The sequence below is a fragment of the Schistocerca cancellata genome, chromosome 4 (assembly GCF_023864275.1).
Source record: "Schistocerca cancellata isolate TAMUIC-IGC-003103 chromosome 4, iqSchCanc2.1, whole genome shotgun sequence".
NCBI lineage: Eukaryota > Metazoa > Arthropoda > Insecta > Orthoptera > Acrididae > Schistocerca > Schistocerca cancellata.
In genome coordinates, this window is record NC_064629.1 from 652922060 (window position 1) to 652936658 (window position 14599).

At 42.8% G+C, this 14599-nt stretch overlaps 1 protein-coding gene across 1 annotated transcript in view; it reads left to right on the forward strand.

The window, feature by feature from the left end:
• The window catches only part of LOC126184365 (innexin shaking-B), a 408434-nt gene that overhangs the window by 249343 nt on the left and 144492 nt on the right, over nt 1-14599 (forward strand). Inside the window, exon 2 of the mRNA XM_049926748.1 lies at nt 1105-1324. Within this exon, the coding sequence (XP_049782705.1) occupies nt 1105-1324 (220 nt within the window). The remainder of the gene's footprint in view (nt 1-1104; nt 1325-14599) is intronic.

The following is a 14599-nucleotide window of genomic DNA, read 5'->3' on the forward strand; positions in this document are numbered from 1 at the left end:
TTGAAACTGAAGTAGTTAATTAAAGTTCTCAACTCCCGCAAGATCATACTAGATATAAGTTTAAACTGCTTTCTGTTTTACGGAGTTATCTCTCGCTTTATGGTAACGAGATAGTGTGTGTGTTTAAGTGGGCACCTTATAATTATGATTGTGGTACAGCATTCGTCTCGTGCAGTAGACGATCGCTGGAGAATATGTACGTAATGTAACTTTCCGGTTCTGTTTTTAAATCTGCTTTCACACAGGACAAATCTGCAAACATTTCTGTTCATTTGTGCCAATAACGAAAAGTAAATTCACTTAGGAGTACGATACCCAACTATCAAAGGTGCAACATGCTCTCTTTTAATGACGAGACAACCGCGAATGGACGCCTTTAATTTCGTTGGTGTTTAGATGTTTAACTAAGGAGTTATGCAGAGGGTAAGACGTAGGCTTTTTTTTTCTTGCTAATGATTTCACAGTCACATTGACGAATTTACGTATTTTCGTACCAACAACTTCTTATATACACGTTGGACAATGGAGAATTCAAATGTCTGAAGAAAATAATATAAAATTTGTGTTCAAGACTTAAATTACCACTGAGTGCTGGACAAAGGATGGTCGTGTGCTGTTACACGGTATTTGTCACACGTGAAAAATAATCAGGCATTGAATGTCACTCAGAAATCAATGAGGTAATAAAATGCAATATAAAAATCTGTTACCGACTCATCTTGACAATGCCTGAATGGTTTCCAACAAAAGTATTTCGAGAACAATTATTGGAGCACCAGCCACGCGTTCGAAAACTGATGGAATAGCTTTCCGCTTCGTAAACTTCAAATTGGTGTATTTGAAACATAGTCATACTCTGTAAATCTGCACATAACTCTCCCGTAGAAGAAGAAATTATAAATACGTCTGTAAGCTGAGAAAGTGACTTTTTTTCGTTTTCGGATGTTTCAGAAATACTTTTTCCTTTCTTCTGTTTTCTCTGTTTATCTTCCATTGAACTCATGTAAATCAAAACATTTCATAACTTAGATACTTCCAATTTGTATTATTTAGAGCTTTTTACACGAATATATTTTTACGTGAGTGGTGTTCGACATGTTGCAGGCTATTCTGTTCTACACGCCGCGTTGGCTGTGGAAGAACTGGGAAGGAGGGAAGATCCACGCCCTTATAATGGACCTGGACGTGGGTATCTGTTCTGAGGTGGAAAAGAAGCAGAAAAAGAAACTGCTTCTAGACTACCTGTGGGACAACCTGCGCTATCACAACTGGTGGGCCTACCGCTACTATCTGTGCGAGCTGCTGTCCCTCGTTAACGTCGTTGGTGAGTCTAACTGGCCATCTTTTCATGCCATAATTTATATGCTGCTGTCCAATACATTCTTGAGGTAGAACATCAGTGCACTTCATAAAAATATAGACTATAATCTCATATTACAGCAAGAAGCATTTAGTGACGTATCTCTCTCGTGCGTAAGTGTTCTTGGTCTGTTAGGTACACTGTTGTTCATAGTTCCGTTAATTTTGACTTGGATGGTACACATTTAACGTGTTGGGAAAGAAAATAGATGACTCTAAGATAGTTTGCACATCCGCCATCAGCAGAAATCGGTACCTATTCTATCTTGACATACCACAATGAGAGAAAGTGTGCGTGCCACCTGCCCGCGTTGTGTGTAAAATGAACCCATTTGTTTTTGGTGCAGAAATGAGATTTCGCTTTAATCTTCCAGTCCTTGTCTCTAACATACAAATTCCACCCTTTCTCATTTAAATTTCGTTAGCATTACCTTTCACTGGAAATGCTCTGCATCCTCATGAATGCATGTAAAAAGTCAGCCACAGATCACTTCAAGGCGTTTAGCGAGCCATTTAACTGAATTCGACCAACATATTGTTTACTTGCACACTATGGCAAATACTTATATAACAAACAAATTCCTAGATGAATCCCACACAAAGTTATATTTACTTACTTTTATGTAAGAAATACTTCTTATTTACGTGAGGGGCTACGCACAAATTGCATCAACAAATGGACATAATGACCTACGTTTTAACTCAGTTTTCTTCATATCCCTTAAGTTCGCAGTTACTATACTGCTTTTGCGATAAAATTTTCCCTTAAGCATGTCCACCCAAGAACTCAAAACTTGCGATCTTGTTTATTATTTCTTGTTCTTACACTATATTAAATGGATTTGAGGGGAGTATTTTAGGTAGTACAAAACTAGATTAGCGTGTCTTAAGGTAGCCTATTTCTGCAAAATAATTTAACAGCTTTCACAAAAACGACATGTACTACATTCTCTGCAGATGCTTATTTACGAGGACTGCAAGTACAACCATGTATGCCTCCACATTCAAATAAAACAGTAGATCATAATCACACAGTATGTAAAGTAATGAGCCCGTTATAGATGATGATGATGATGATGATGATGATGATGATGATGACTGCTAGTTTTCTTCGGGCGCACGAGGTCCAAGTTCTTAACTCCTAAAATATTATGAGATGAGCGTTAATATAAAGGATACTAATCAAAAATCCATCTACAATATAATTAACACACTTTAAAATACACATGAGCCTCCTGAGAGGCCAAAGAGTGCGTAAAACATCAATATTCATCGCAACAAGCTCTAAATTAAAATCCTTCCTTCAATCCCAAATTGAGGTCTCGTTTCTCGGTGATGACTGTTGGTGAGTCGCGCGCAAGCTGAGCAGGAATTTCTGATGTTCAGATGAATGTAGGTATGAATAACATTTTGCGATTGTCGCATCACCAGGAGTTGCAGGGCAGTGGAGAATGGACTCGTCCTATAGGACCCAATGACTACCTTGATTTCCTCATGGTCTACAGCGTGTTAAGACTTAAATATGACAGTCTGGCAAAACCATGTACCACACATCCATAGCAGATGCTGGATAGTGCAAACTTTTGAAAAAACGGGAGCAGACAAGTTCTGTCTGTACCCCACACTCTGTGGCTAACGCGTTGTAAAATATTAAGTGCTTTGAGAGACATTTCAACAAAAAAAAGACAACAATGTTTTCTACCCACTCCTCCATTCTCTTAATTTTTTGTTGCATTTTACGTTTGGTTGCTAGCAAACTGGGAGGATACCAGAGAAATAATTATCCACAGACAAGGAGCACTGTGGCTACTTAAGGCTATTACAATCAGGGTAAAATTGAGAATGATATCTTGAGGGACAATGACATTGCGTATAAAACTACCTGTTAGGTAATCTCAGATTCGGTATCTAATCTCGCGCAGGAAGGGGAAGGACCACAAGAACTGTATAAAGTTACGTAAAACTGTCCGAAGATGTTACAAAGTACTGCAGTGCTTCTCGATCGAAGGAAAAACCTATTGAGTGGTGCCTGTACTGGATAGCTTTTTCCATAGCCGCCTCCAGCAGGGTCTGGTTAACAACGATGGAATGATCTCTCCAGAACCGACACTGAAACAGACTGAGAAGCTGCCTGGATTCCAAGATGAAGACACGGTGATCGGTTAGCATCAGCTCCAAGACTTTCCTCAAGACTTTCCGACGAATCTGATGATGGCAACAATACTACAGCTACTTCGTCATAAACAATTCTTCGCAGTTTTATGCACAGGAATCAATATTGCTTCAATTCACATGCCGGGAAATTGTTCTGCTTTGTATGTGACGTTAAAAATCGAGGATTACTTCTTTTTCAGTTCTAACAAGGCACTATAACGTACCATAGTACCTCGTTACGTGTCACAAATAATATCGAATCCAGCTCCCGCGCACAGAAATGGTGGTTGTAAACTTCAGAATTGAAGATACAGAAGTCCCAATCGTTCTTCTCCGCTTTCACTCGATAGTGAAGGAATACTGCAGAAGTCCGATAGTCCGGCACGTTTGGAAACGGCCCGGTGCCGAATAACCGAAAATGCCATACTATCGGGCGGTATCTCTTACTACCGTACATCTAAAACAGCTGTAACACGGTGTTTTGTAGTAAAATGTTGATTAGCAAAATCATGAGGTCAATAACTTTAGCTCAAAATTAGGCCAGTGCCAAATTTTTATTCAAGACATTTAGTTTACACACAAGTATTATATAATACTTTGGTTCAGTTTGACATATAAAAATTCGAATAGGTTTTTGTTTTCGAAGTATTTCTCGCTTGGCATAAGAGTTATTTCTAATGATATGTAAATCAATAAAATCAGAGGAATCAAATTAGCATTACACTCAGCAAAAGTGATGAATTTATTTAGTGAATCTTCTGCTTCTGCCCAGCTGATTCCTCTTCTTCCGTTTCCTCATCTGAGTCACTCTCTTCAAGACTGTATATGGGGTGAGGATTTACTACACTTTGGATAATGTCCTCATCGGTTAGCTCATGTTCGATAGCTTCATTGCTATCCATCTAAATCCACTCCGCGAGTTCTGATACGTTCTGCAAAAGATTGTTGTTGGTTACTCTTCTTATAACATCCAAAACTTCACACACTCATTTGGGATGTTGCTCCTCCTCAACAATCTGTAGTGTTAAATCAAATGTAGGATCTGCTGTTGGCCGAAGTTTTCTCCAGAACCGCTGTAAAGTAACTTTTGGTACTTGAGCCCAAGGCAGTGCCACTGCATAGACGGCGTCTTGTGCATTAAACTTTCATAAAAGTCAGTTGCATCACAGCCAGCGTTAAACAGGCCAGAAAGAAAGAGCTTCTACAAAATAGTTTAAAGTTCTGGATGACCGCTTGATCCATTGATTGAATCAGTGATGTGACATCATGTGGGAGAATTGTTGTAAATATGTTTCCAAAAACCAACTCAGCTACTGGCATATGTGTTTTACAGTTGTCAAAAGGAGAATGGTTTTGCTGTCTTCTACTATACCAAAGTTTCTAAATTTTCTTCAAAACAAGAACGATGAAGAAACAGTTTTTGAAAAGGTTGGCAGTCATATACTAATATTATTGAGCATCATAGTGAACAGGCAAGTTCGTAACATTCTTAAAAGTCCGAGGTTTTCCAGATTTACCAATTACAAAAGGAGTCCTTCGGTGACTTCCAGAAGCAGTAGCATATAGCAAAACTGTCAATCCGTCTTTGCATTTTTTTAAACTCCTTAGCCGCCTTTCTACATCCCCCATCTAGAGTAGGTGTTAGGCACCACCTAATAGGCCTGTTTCCTCGGCATTGTAAATCTGATCAGTCGTTAGATTAGTATCTGATATTAGTTCTTCAAACAGGTCTTTGTATTTTTCTGCTGAGTCTTGGTTTGCCGACAGTGTTTTTCCAGTTACATCAAGTTTTCTAATTCCATGCCGAAACTCAAAGTTTCTGAGCCAACCATCAGAAAATTGCATTCACTTTCGGCAACACCTAAATCTTGTCCAAATTTCTTTGCCTTTTTCAGTAACGATTAGCCCCTTTATCGGATTTCCTCTGGACCATACTGGACTAAACCATCTGTGCAATACGCTATCTATTTGTTGAAGGTCTGGGATTTTAATTTTTGTCTGGAGCAAATTTTTCAGTTTTCACATATTGAGAAGCAAATTTCATTAGTTCGTCTTTCTGTTTCTTTTATGTCGTAAATGGTTCACTAGCCAATATTAAATTCATTCATCAGAATATTTCTATTCTCATCTTTTGTCAGTTGTTTGACGATTTCAAGTTTCTGGATGGTGCTCAGAGTTACGTGCTTACCTTTGTCTCTCGATTTAGAACTTGAAGAATGTCCCGGTTTAGATAACATTGTCACTGCTTAAATGCGATAAAACTTCCACAGGGTACTTTGATATTTGAGCTCACTACGGTAATACCGATCATTCTTCGCAAGAAAAATGGCGAAAACAGCTCGCAATCAAAACAAAGAACTGAACTTCAGTGTGGTGACAGCCGAGATCAGTCGAGTAAAGCTCGAACGCTTCCGATTGATTCTGAACAACGCTGATTGCGTCTAACAGCAGCAGACGCCTGGTGAAAACTTCCGAGTGGTTCAGAATCTGGGATGGTGCCGGATTATCGGGCGTTCCTGACTGTCGGATGCCGGCCTGAAGGAAGTCTGTTGTACTAAATTCTGGCTGGCGCTAACAGTAGCGTCTTGCTGGGCGTCGATTTCCGCAGATTTCTTTCAGACACTACGAAATGTGAAATTTCCAGGCAAAAAAAAGAACTGAGTCCCGGAGGAGGACTCGAACCTGGAACCTTTGCCTTTCTAGGACAAGTGCCTTGCCAACTTTTTTGAGTTTTGTTCGTTACTGTTCCTTGTATTGGGTCGCAGCGGACGTCACATGACATTAATTGAAGTTCGTTTTGATCCCTACACTCAGTTTTTTTTAATAATTACAGAGGCCAGCCAGCGCTCTGACCGAACACGCTGAGCTACCGTGCCGGCGCCTAAGCCATCCAGGCACGACTCACAATCCGCCGTCACTTCTCCTGTTACCTCTCACCGATCTTCTAAACTCCACAGATGTTCTCCCGCAAACCTTGCACTATCCGCTACAGAGTTAATATGCATTCTTGAGACTTCTAAATCTGTCAAATGTATTGAGACAGGGAACAAGTCTCTTGGAGCGCATATCATCGAGCACTTTCCACTGAGCAATGATAGCGAGGACAGGAGAAAAAAATCAAGGAATCAATGATGCGGAACAACCCCTCAACAGTCCTCAAGTTTGTGCTGTTCCTCATTTTCAGCAGATATAGTTCCTCCGACAAAATAAAGGATAAAGCTAAGGTGATGTATGATGAAGTTGAAGATAGTATTTTTGGCTAATGCCTCTTGAGGTGTTCATAGAAGAAATCTATAGTGACCGCGTAATGCACACACACTGCCGAAGTAACTACTTGTAAGTTCTTAGTGAGAGAGACACGTGAAAAGTGGAAAGCTTCGTCTTCAAAGATGGCCACCTTTCCTTTAGATCTCCCCTATTGAGGCTGTCCATTCCTAGGAGGCTACAACACTTAAGCACAGGTGTGTCTGATAGTTTAAAATATAATGTCTTGAAGATACGAAGACAGGTATCTAATCCGAGTTGTAAATCATCTGCGTATAATGTGAACCTATTTAGGGTCTACTGTAGAGTGGGACTCATCTTACCGGTGAGCCGGCCGGAATGGCCGAGCGGCTCTAGGCGCTACAGTCTGGAACCGCGCGACCGATGCGGTCGCAGGTTCGAATCCTGCCTAGGGCATGGATTTGTGTGATGTCCTTAGGTTAGTTAGGTTTAAGTAGTTCTAAGTTCTAGGGGACTGATGACCTCAGAAGTTAAGTCCCATAGTGCTCAGAGCCATTTGAACCATTTGAACTTACCGGTGATGTTTAGTACCCTTACTTCCGTTTCCTCACCATTGAGATGGAAACACTGCACCATTCTGGCAATTTTTACAAGTTGTTGAAGCCCTCGAGCAGGCGTTCTTCTGACTCAGATGGTGTCTTTCGCGTATGGTCTAACTTGCTAGCCTGCTCTTTATCTATCTCTATGATTGAGATGTCGCCGCGCGGGTTTAGCCGAGCGGTCTGAAGCGCTGCATTCATGGACTGTGCGGCTAGTCCCGGCGCAGGTTCGAGTCCTCCCTCGGGCATGGGTGTGTGTGTGTCCTTAGGAATTTAAGTTAAGTTGTGTGTAAGCTTAGGGACTGATGACCTTAGCAGTTAAGTCCCATAAGATTTCACATACATTTGAACATTTTTTTTATTGAGATGTTGAGCATCAATGGATTATGTCTATCCCCTTCTAGTGGGGTGTGGAGGAAATTGCAGATTTTATCTTTATGTGAACATTCGAATATACATATCTTCATACAACCTTTCATTAATAGTGTTAATGTTGACAAATCTTTGTATCGGATGATTCTATCGTCACTTAAGTGAAATATGCAACCAGCACATATGGTTTTCGAACTGGATAAAATTAGTTAGCATCAGTACATGAAATTCCTGGATACTTTTCTCTTCAATGAGAATCTTACAGTCTCGACTTCACATAAGGTCATCGTCCGAAAAGCTTACTTGGTGATGCACAAGAAGCTCCTTCCTCGTGTGTGGCTTGTCCGCATTTCGTACATACAACGTGTCCTTGAAAGAGACGGTTGTTTGCCCAAATGCTGCAGGGATTAATTAGTCGCTAACGACTGTTTTGCGCCAGCTATAATCGACACCATCGGTCCGTAACATAATATACGACTATGATTGTTTACAGTTTTTTGTCATCCTCGCGATCCAGGCTATTAAACCAAGGTTCCCGTATCGTCTGATACACCAAGTGATTATAGTTAAAGCGCATCTACTCATAGAGGGCCAGTGTGGGCTCTATTTGTCGTAAGGCGTCGAAATTTGTTAGATGTTCTGCAGCGTTAATTTGGGAACGGATTTACGCTGGAAAATAATTAGTTCCAGTTTTGGTCATCAGGTGCAAATCTGGCGCTATGAATGCAAGAAAGACGTATAGAAATGTTTCCATCTCTAATGGATTAGGAATGAGACGTGACCATAAAAGGTCAAACAAGTGAGAAAGGCATAATGTTGATTTTATTATTAACGGCCATTTACCCAATTTGTTCAATGTGAGCACTGGAGACGTCGAAGAGATGCTGTTTCGGTTTAACGACGTGATCAACATTTGCTCACAGCAGTTCTGGTGGAACCTGAGCAACGTGCCCCTGTATACTGGCCTTTAGATCAGGTAGAGACGAACGTGTCCCAGGTAAACAAGCTATTCTATATGTCCCCAGAGCCAAAAGTCACATGGATTCAGATCGAGCGATCTTGCAGGCCATGCATCTGGAGAACGTTTGGAGATAACACGTTCGTGGAAGGCTGCACAAAGCAGATCTTCCACTGGGCGAGCGACTCGATGAATTGCCCCATCTTGAATGAAAACAGTAGTTTCCACACAATTGCACTCTTCTAAAGCAGGAATAAATGGTTCAAATGCCTCTGAGTACTATGGGACGTAACATCTGAGGTCTTCAGTCCCCTAGACTTAGAACTACCTACGGACAGCACGCACATCCATGCCCGAAGCAGGATTCGAACCTGCGACCGTAGCAGCAGCGCGGCTCCGGACTGAAGGGCCTAGAACCGCTCGGCCACAGCGGCCGGCGAAGCAGGAATAACAACTTTAGAACATCTCGATAACACGCAAACGTCATAGTATACCTGACAGGATCTCTGGGTGTATTCTCTTCGAAGAAGAGCGGACCGATAGTAAAGATGCTCGTGACTCTACAGCATACAGTCATATACGGCGAGTGCAGTGACTCTTCGTGCACAACACGTGGTTGAACAGTACCCAAAACTCAGCAGCTCTGTGTATTCACTGCACCCTGTAATGTAAAATGAGCCTCGTCACTCCACAGAATATTGCCCAGCCACATGTCACCAACTCCGATCCGTGCCAGAAACCGAAGAGCAAATTCAGAACGTCTCTACTGACTATGAGGTTGCAGCTGCTGCACCGTCCTGATCTTGTACGGGTACCCGTGCAAAACAGACGGCAAAGCTTTCTGTACTACCGACCATTGGATGACGATTTTCGTGACACTGTACGAACACTACCACACCCCGGGGCGCATGCTGCATGGTCAGTCACAGCAACAGCAACCTCGTCAATAACTTGGTTTAACGTCCCGTCGACATCGAAGTAATTAGAGTCGTCAGTAACTCCCACCAGGACAAGACTTTTCCGCTTCCCCTTACACACCAAACTCACACGTGTTTTCGAATTTCCTGATCATCTTTTTAAACCATTTAAAGACACGGGCCTCTCCTCAGACCTTTCAGTCGGCGGTATTCTTTCAATGCAGCACTGTAACTGCTGCCGTTCCAAAAACAAAAAAACAAAAAAAAAAGGAGTTTCACTGACAGCGCTCGGTCTCCCTTCTTGATAGCCATACTCTTCACTCACGTTATGGTAATCAAACGACAGTGTGGATGTCAAACGGTCATACAAACAGTGTACAGCGCCAGATTTGCACCGGAACTAATTTGTTTTCCAGCGTGAATAGGTTACGCATTAACACATTAGCATATCTACTAAGTTTCGCTGTCATACGATAATTACAGCCCACACTGAAGCTCCGTGAGTAGCTGCAAAATGGTTCAAATGGCTCTGAGCACTATGGGACTCAACTGCTGGGGTCATTAGTCCCCTAGAACTTAGAACTAGTTAAACCTAACTAACCTAAGGACATCACACACATCCATGCCCGAGGCAGGATTCGAACCTGCGACCGTAGCGGTCTTGCGGTTCCAGACTGCAGCGCCTTTAACCGCACGGCCACTTCGGTCGGCCGAGTAGCTGCACTTTAATTATAACTATCCGACACAACTTTTAACCCTTGTGCCACACGGTGAACACGAAAGTGCACCCAGAGTTTACGGTTAAAAGACACGAAGCTCCTTGAGAACGCTGTTTGTTCTTAACCTATACACAGCGAAGACTGGCAGAGTTTTCTGAAATTCCTGGGGTTTGGTACGATCCAGAGTATGTTTATCATATCGAATACCACAGAATCGTCGACCTGCAATAAAACTCTGTGTAATTCCCACAGTAATTTCTCACCACGCAAATGATGTGGTGTCACCCTATCATTTATGTGAACAGCCTAGTGCCACTTCCTCATCCTGTTATTAAAGTGGGAAATAAATCGACACGTATTCCATAAAAAAGTAACTGATCTAATAGGATGATACGACGGACGCAATTAAATATCTTTGATAAGCCACAGAAGACACTATTTGGTGGTATTTCATCATTTAAAATTTTTATTATCTACTGACTGAATGTTTAAAAAGCATTTCGGAAGAGTGAATCCTTTGAAAGAAGAACTGTGAATAGAGAATTATCCCACTATTTCACAAGCCATGAGTACATCACCATAAAATACTTTTGCAAACTGATACTTTTATAGGGTACTTATTGATGTCTGTTGAGTCATCTTTCTCATAGAGAAGCCTAGTAATAGCATATTATAATCTATCTGGAAAAAAGCCATGGACTAACAATATATTAATCTTAATTTCAAGTTATATAAACACTACTTTATGAGATCCGTTCCTCAGTCGGTATAAACGGAACTGCTATAGGATCTCTTTGTCTGCGTCTGTCTATTTGATGGTTAAGACCCCTTTATCTTAGGGAGGGTAGAGGTATCATGATGAAATTTGCATCGGGTACTAAGATTTACAGTCCCTCGGCGGTGTAACAAATTCATTGCAATAAAAACATACGGCCGTCTGTAAATACTTCTTTGTCTTAGGAATGGGTAATGGTATCAAGTTGAAATTTGTACCAAATATTAAGATCTGCCTGCAGCGGTGGCCGAGCGGTTCTAGGCGCTTCAGTCCGGAACCGCGCTGCTGATACGGTCGCAGGTTCGAATCCTGCCTCGGGCATGGATGTGTGTGATGTCCTTAGGTTATTTAGGTTTAAGTATTTCTAAGATCTAGGATTGGTTGGTTGTTTCGGGGGAGGAGACCAGACAGCGAGGTCATCGGTCTCATCGGATTAGGGAAGGACGGGGAAGGAAGTCGGCCGTGCCCTTTGAAAGGAACCATCCCGGCATTTGCCTGGAGCGATTTAGGGAAATCACAGAAAACCTAAATCAGGATGGCCGGACGCGGGATTGAACCGTCGTCCTCCCGAATGCGAGTCCAGTGTCTAACCACTGCGCCATCTCGTTCGGTTTTCTAAGATCTAGGGGATTGATGACCTCAGATGTTAAGTCCCATAGTGCTCAGAGCCATCTGAACTATCATTAAGATACGACCCCTGGTAGGTGTAACTAATTTAAGCTTCTAAATCAACGCAGTCAAAAGATACGGCCATATATATTACATATTTTGGTACTATCAAACTGACTCATCAAAACCTATGGATGAATTGTCTATATACACACATCAAAAACAGTTTTGCATCACCTCGGTTCCGAGCGTTCCGGAACCTGTACAGAAAACTGGAACAGAGATCAACATAAACATCATTTCCGCCATTTTTATTGCTCATGAGATCCACACATTTCATGTTGTACCACCACACAGCGAGACCTTCAGTGGTGGTGGTCCAGATTGCTGTAACACTGGTACATCTAATACCCAGTAGCACGTCCTTTTGCATTGATGCGTGCGGATATTCGTCGTGGCATACTATCCACCAGTACATCAACGCACTGTTGGTCCAGATAGTCCCACTTCTCAAAGTCGAACCTGCGTAGATCCCTCAGAGTGGTTGGTTAGTCACGGTGCCTTTAAACAACACTTTTCAATCTATCCCAGGAATGTTCAATAGGGTTCATGTCAGGAGAACGTGCTGGCCACTCTAGTCGAGCAATGTCGTTATCCCGAAGGAAGTCATTCGCAAGATGTGCGTGATGGGGGCGCGAACTATCGTTCATGAAGACGAATGCCTTGCCAATATGCTGCCGATATGGTTGCACTATCGGTCGGAGGATGGCATTAACGTGTCGTATAGTTGTTACACGCCTTCCATGACCGCCAGCGGCGTACGTCGGCCCCACATAATGTCACCCCAAAACAGCAGGGAATCTCCACCTTGCTGCACTAGCTGGACAGTGTGTCTAAGGTATTCAGCCTGACCGGGCTGCCTCCAAACACGTCTCCGACGACTGTCTGGTTGAAGGCATATGCGACACTCATCGGTGAAGAGAACGTGATGCCAATCCTGAGCGGTCCATTCGGCATGTTGTTGGGCCCATTTGTACTCCGCTGCATGGTGTCGTCGTTGCAAAGAAGAACCTCTGTATGGACAAGCATTATTCAACACGGTGGCGTTGCTGTCAGGGTTCCTTTGAGCCACAATCCGTAGGCAGCGGTCATCCACTGTAGTAGTAGCCCTTGGGAGGCCTGAGCGAGGCATGTCATCGACAGTTCCTGTCTCTCTGTATCTCCTCCATGTCCGAACAACATCGCTTTGGCTCACTCTGAGACACGTGGACACCTCCTTTGGTGACAACCCTTCATGGCACAAAGTAACAAAGCGGACGCGATCGAACCGCGGTATTTGCCGTCTAGGCATGGTTGAACTACAGACAACACGAGCCGTGTACCTCGTTCCTGGTGGAATGACTGGAACTAATCGGCTGTCGGACCCCGTCCCTCTAATAGGCGCTGCTCATCCATGGTTGTTTACATCTTTGGGACGTTTACTGACATCTCCGAACAGTCAAATGGACTGTGTCTGTGATACAATATCCACAGTCAACGTCTACCTTCAGGAGTTCTGGGAAACGGGGTGATGCAAAACTTTTTTTGATATGTGTACATATCAGGCCTGGTCGGCATAGTCTGCCTGCTGTGACGGTGTACAGACATAATGTGAGCAGCGTGCTGAGGCCGGCAGTGTTTACATCGGTGGCTGAGTCGGGAGCCGGCAGCGTCACTCGGCTGTGTTTGTGACTACTGTGCCTTGGAACTTCAATTACTCAAAAAAAAATTTTTCAGATGGTTCTAATCACTATGGGACTTAACATCTGAGGTCATCAGTCCCCTAGACTTAGAACTACTTAAACCTAACTAACCTAAGGACATCACACACATCCATGCCCGAGGCAGGATTCGAACCTGCGACCGTTGCAGCAGCGCAGTTCCGGACTGAAGCGCCTAGAACCGCTTGGCCACAGCGGCCGTCTTTCAATTACTCAAACTCGAAAAATGAGTACAGAGTGATATTCATTGGAACAATAGCATTACATTTATGTAGTATGTTACACACCCAAATACAAAACCTTCACAGAAAGCATAATACGATTAGGTTCCGGGGCAGGAAGTGCAACAAACCGTTACAAAAAGACATTAAAGTTCATGATGCTTTGACTCCACTTATATTCGAAAGCAACACCATATGCTTTCCCTAACATTTATCTCCTGACATGAAAGTTATCGCATATTTCACAGCGATAGCAACAACCCTGTAATACTAGCAGGACATACATGGCTATAAAACGGGCCCAGCCCAGAATTGTTCCAAAACAGTTTTTAGTGTGAACCGTTCGTGTGTTCCCAGTCGTTCTATGCCCACACATCTCTATATTATAATTTTCTACAGAGGGCCCCTTGCACTTTTATTTGAACATTTCCAGTTAATCCCAGTAATAGCATGACTAAAACCTGAAGCCAACAATAGTATTACTCAATCCAAACCTAAAATCTAATTCATTCATTCATAAATTCGAAAGCACATTTATTTAGGACATAAAGGTACAAAACAAACATTTACATAATTTGTGAACATCGGTGAAGTGGATGATGCAGTTGTTGCATCTTTTGTCGCCAGCCTGGTACATTTCCACTCATCTAACCGCCGTTCCTTCTACATCTACATCAACATTTATCCTCCGCAAGCCACCCAGCGGTGTGTGGCGGAGGGCACTGTAAGTGCCACTGTCATTACCTCCCTTTCCTGTTCCAGTCGCGTATGGTTCGCGGGAAGAACGACTGTCTGAAAGCCTCCGTGCCCGCTCTAATCTCTCTAATTTTACATTCGTGATCTCCTCGGGAGGTATCAGTAGGGGGAAGCAATATATTCGATACCTCATCCAGAAACGCACCCTCTCGAAACCTGGACAGCAAGCTACACC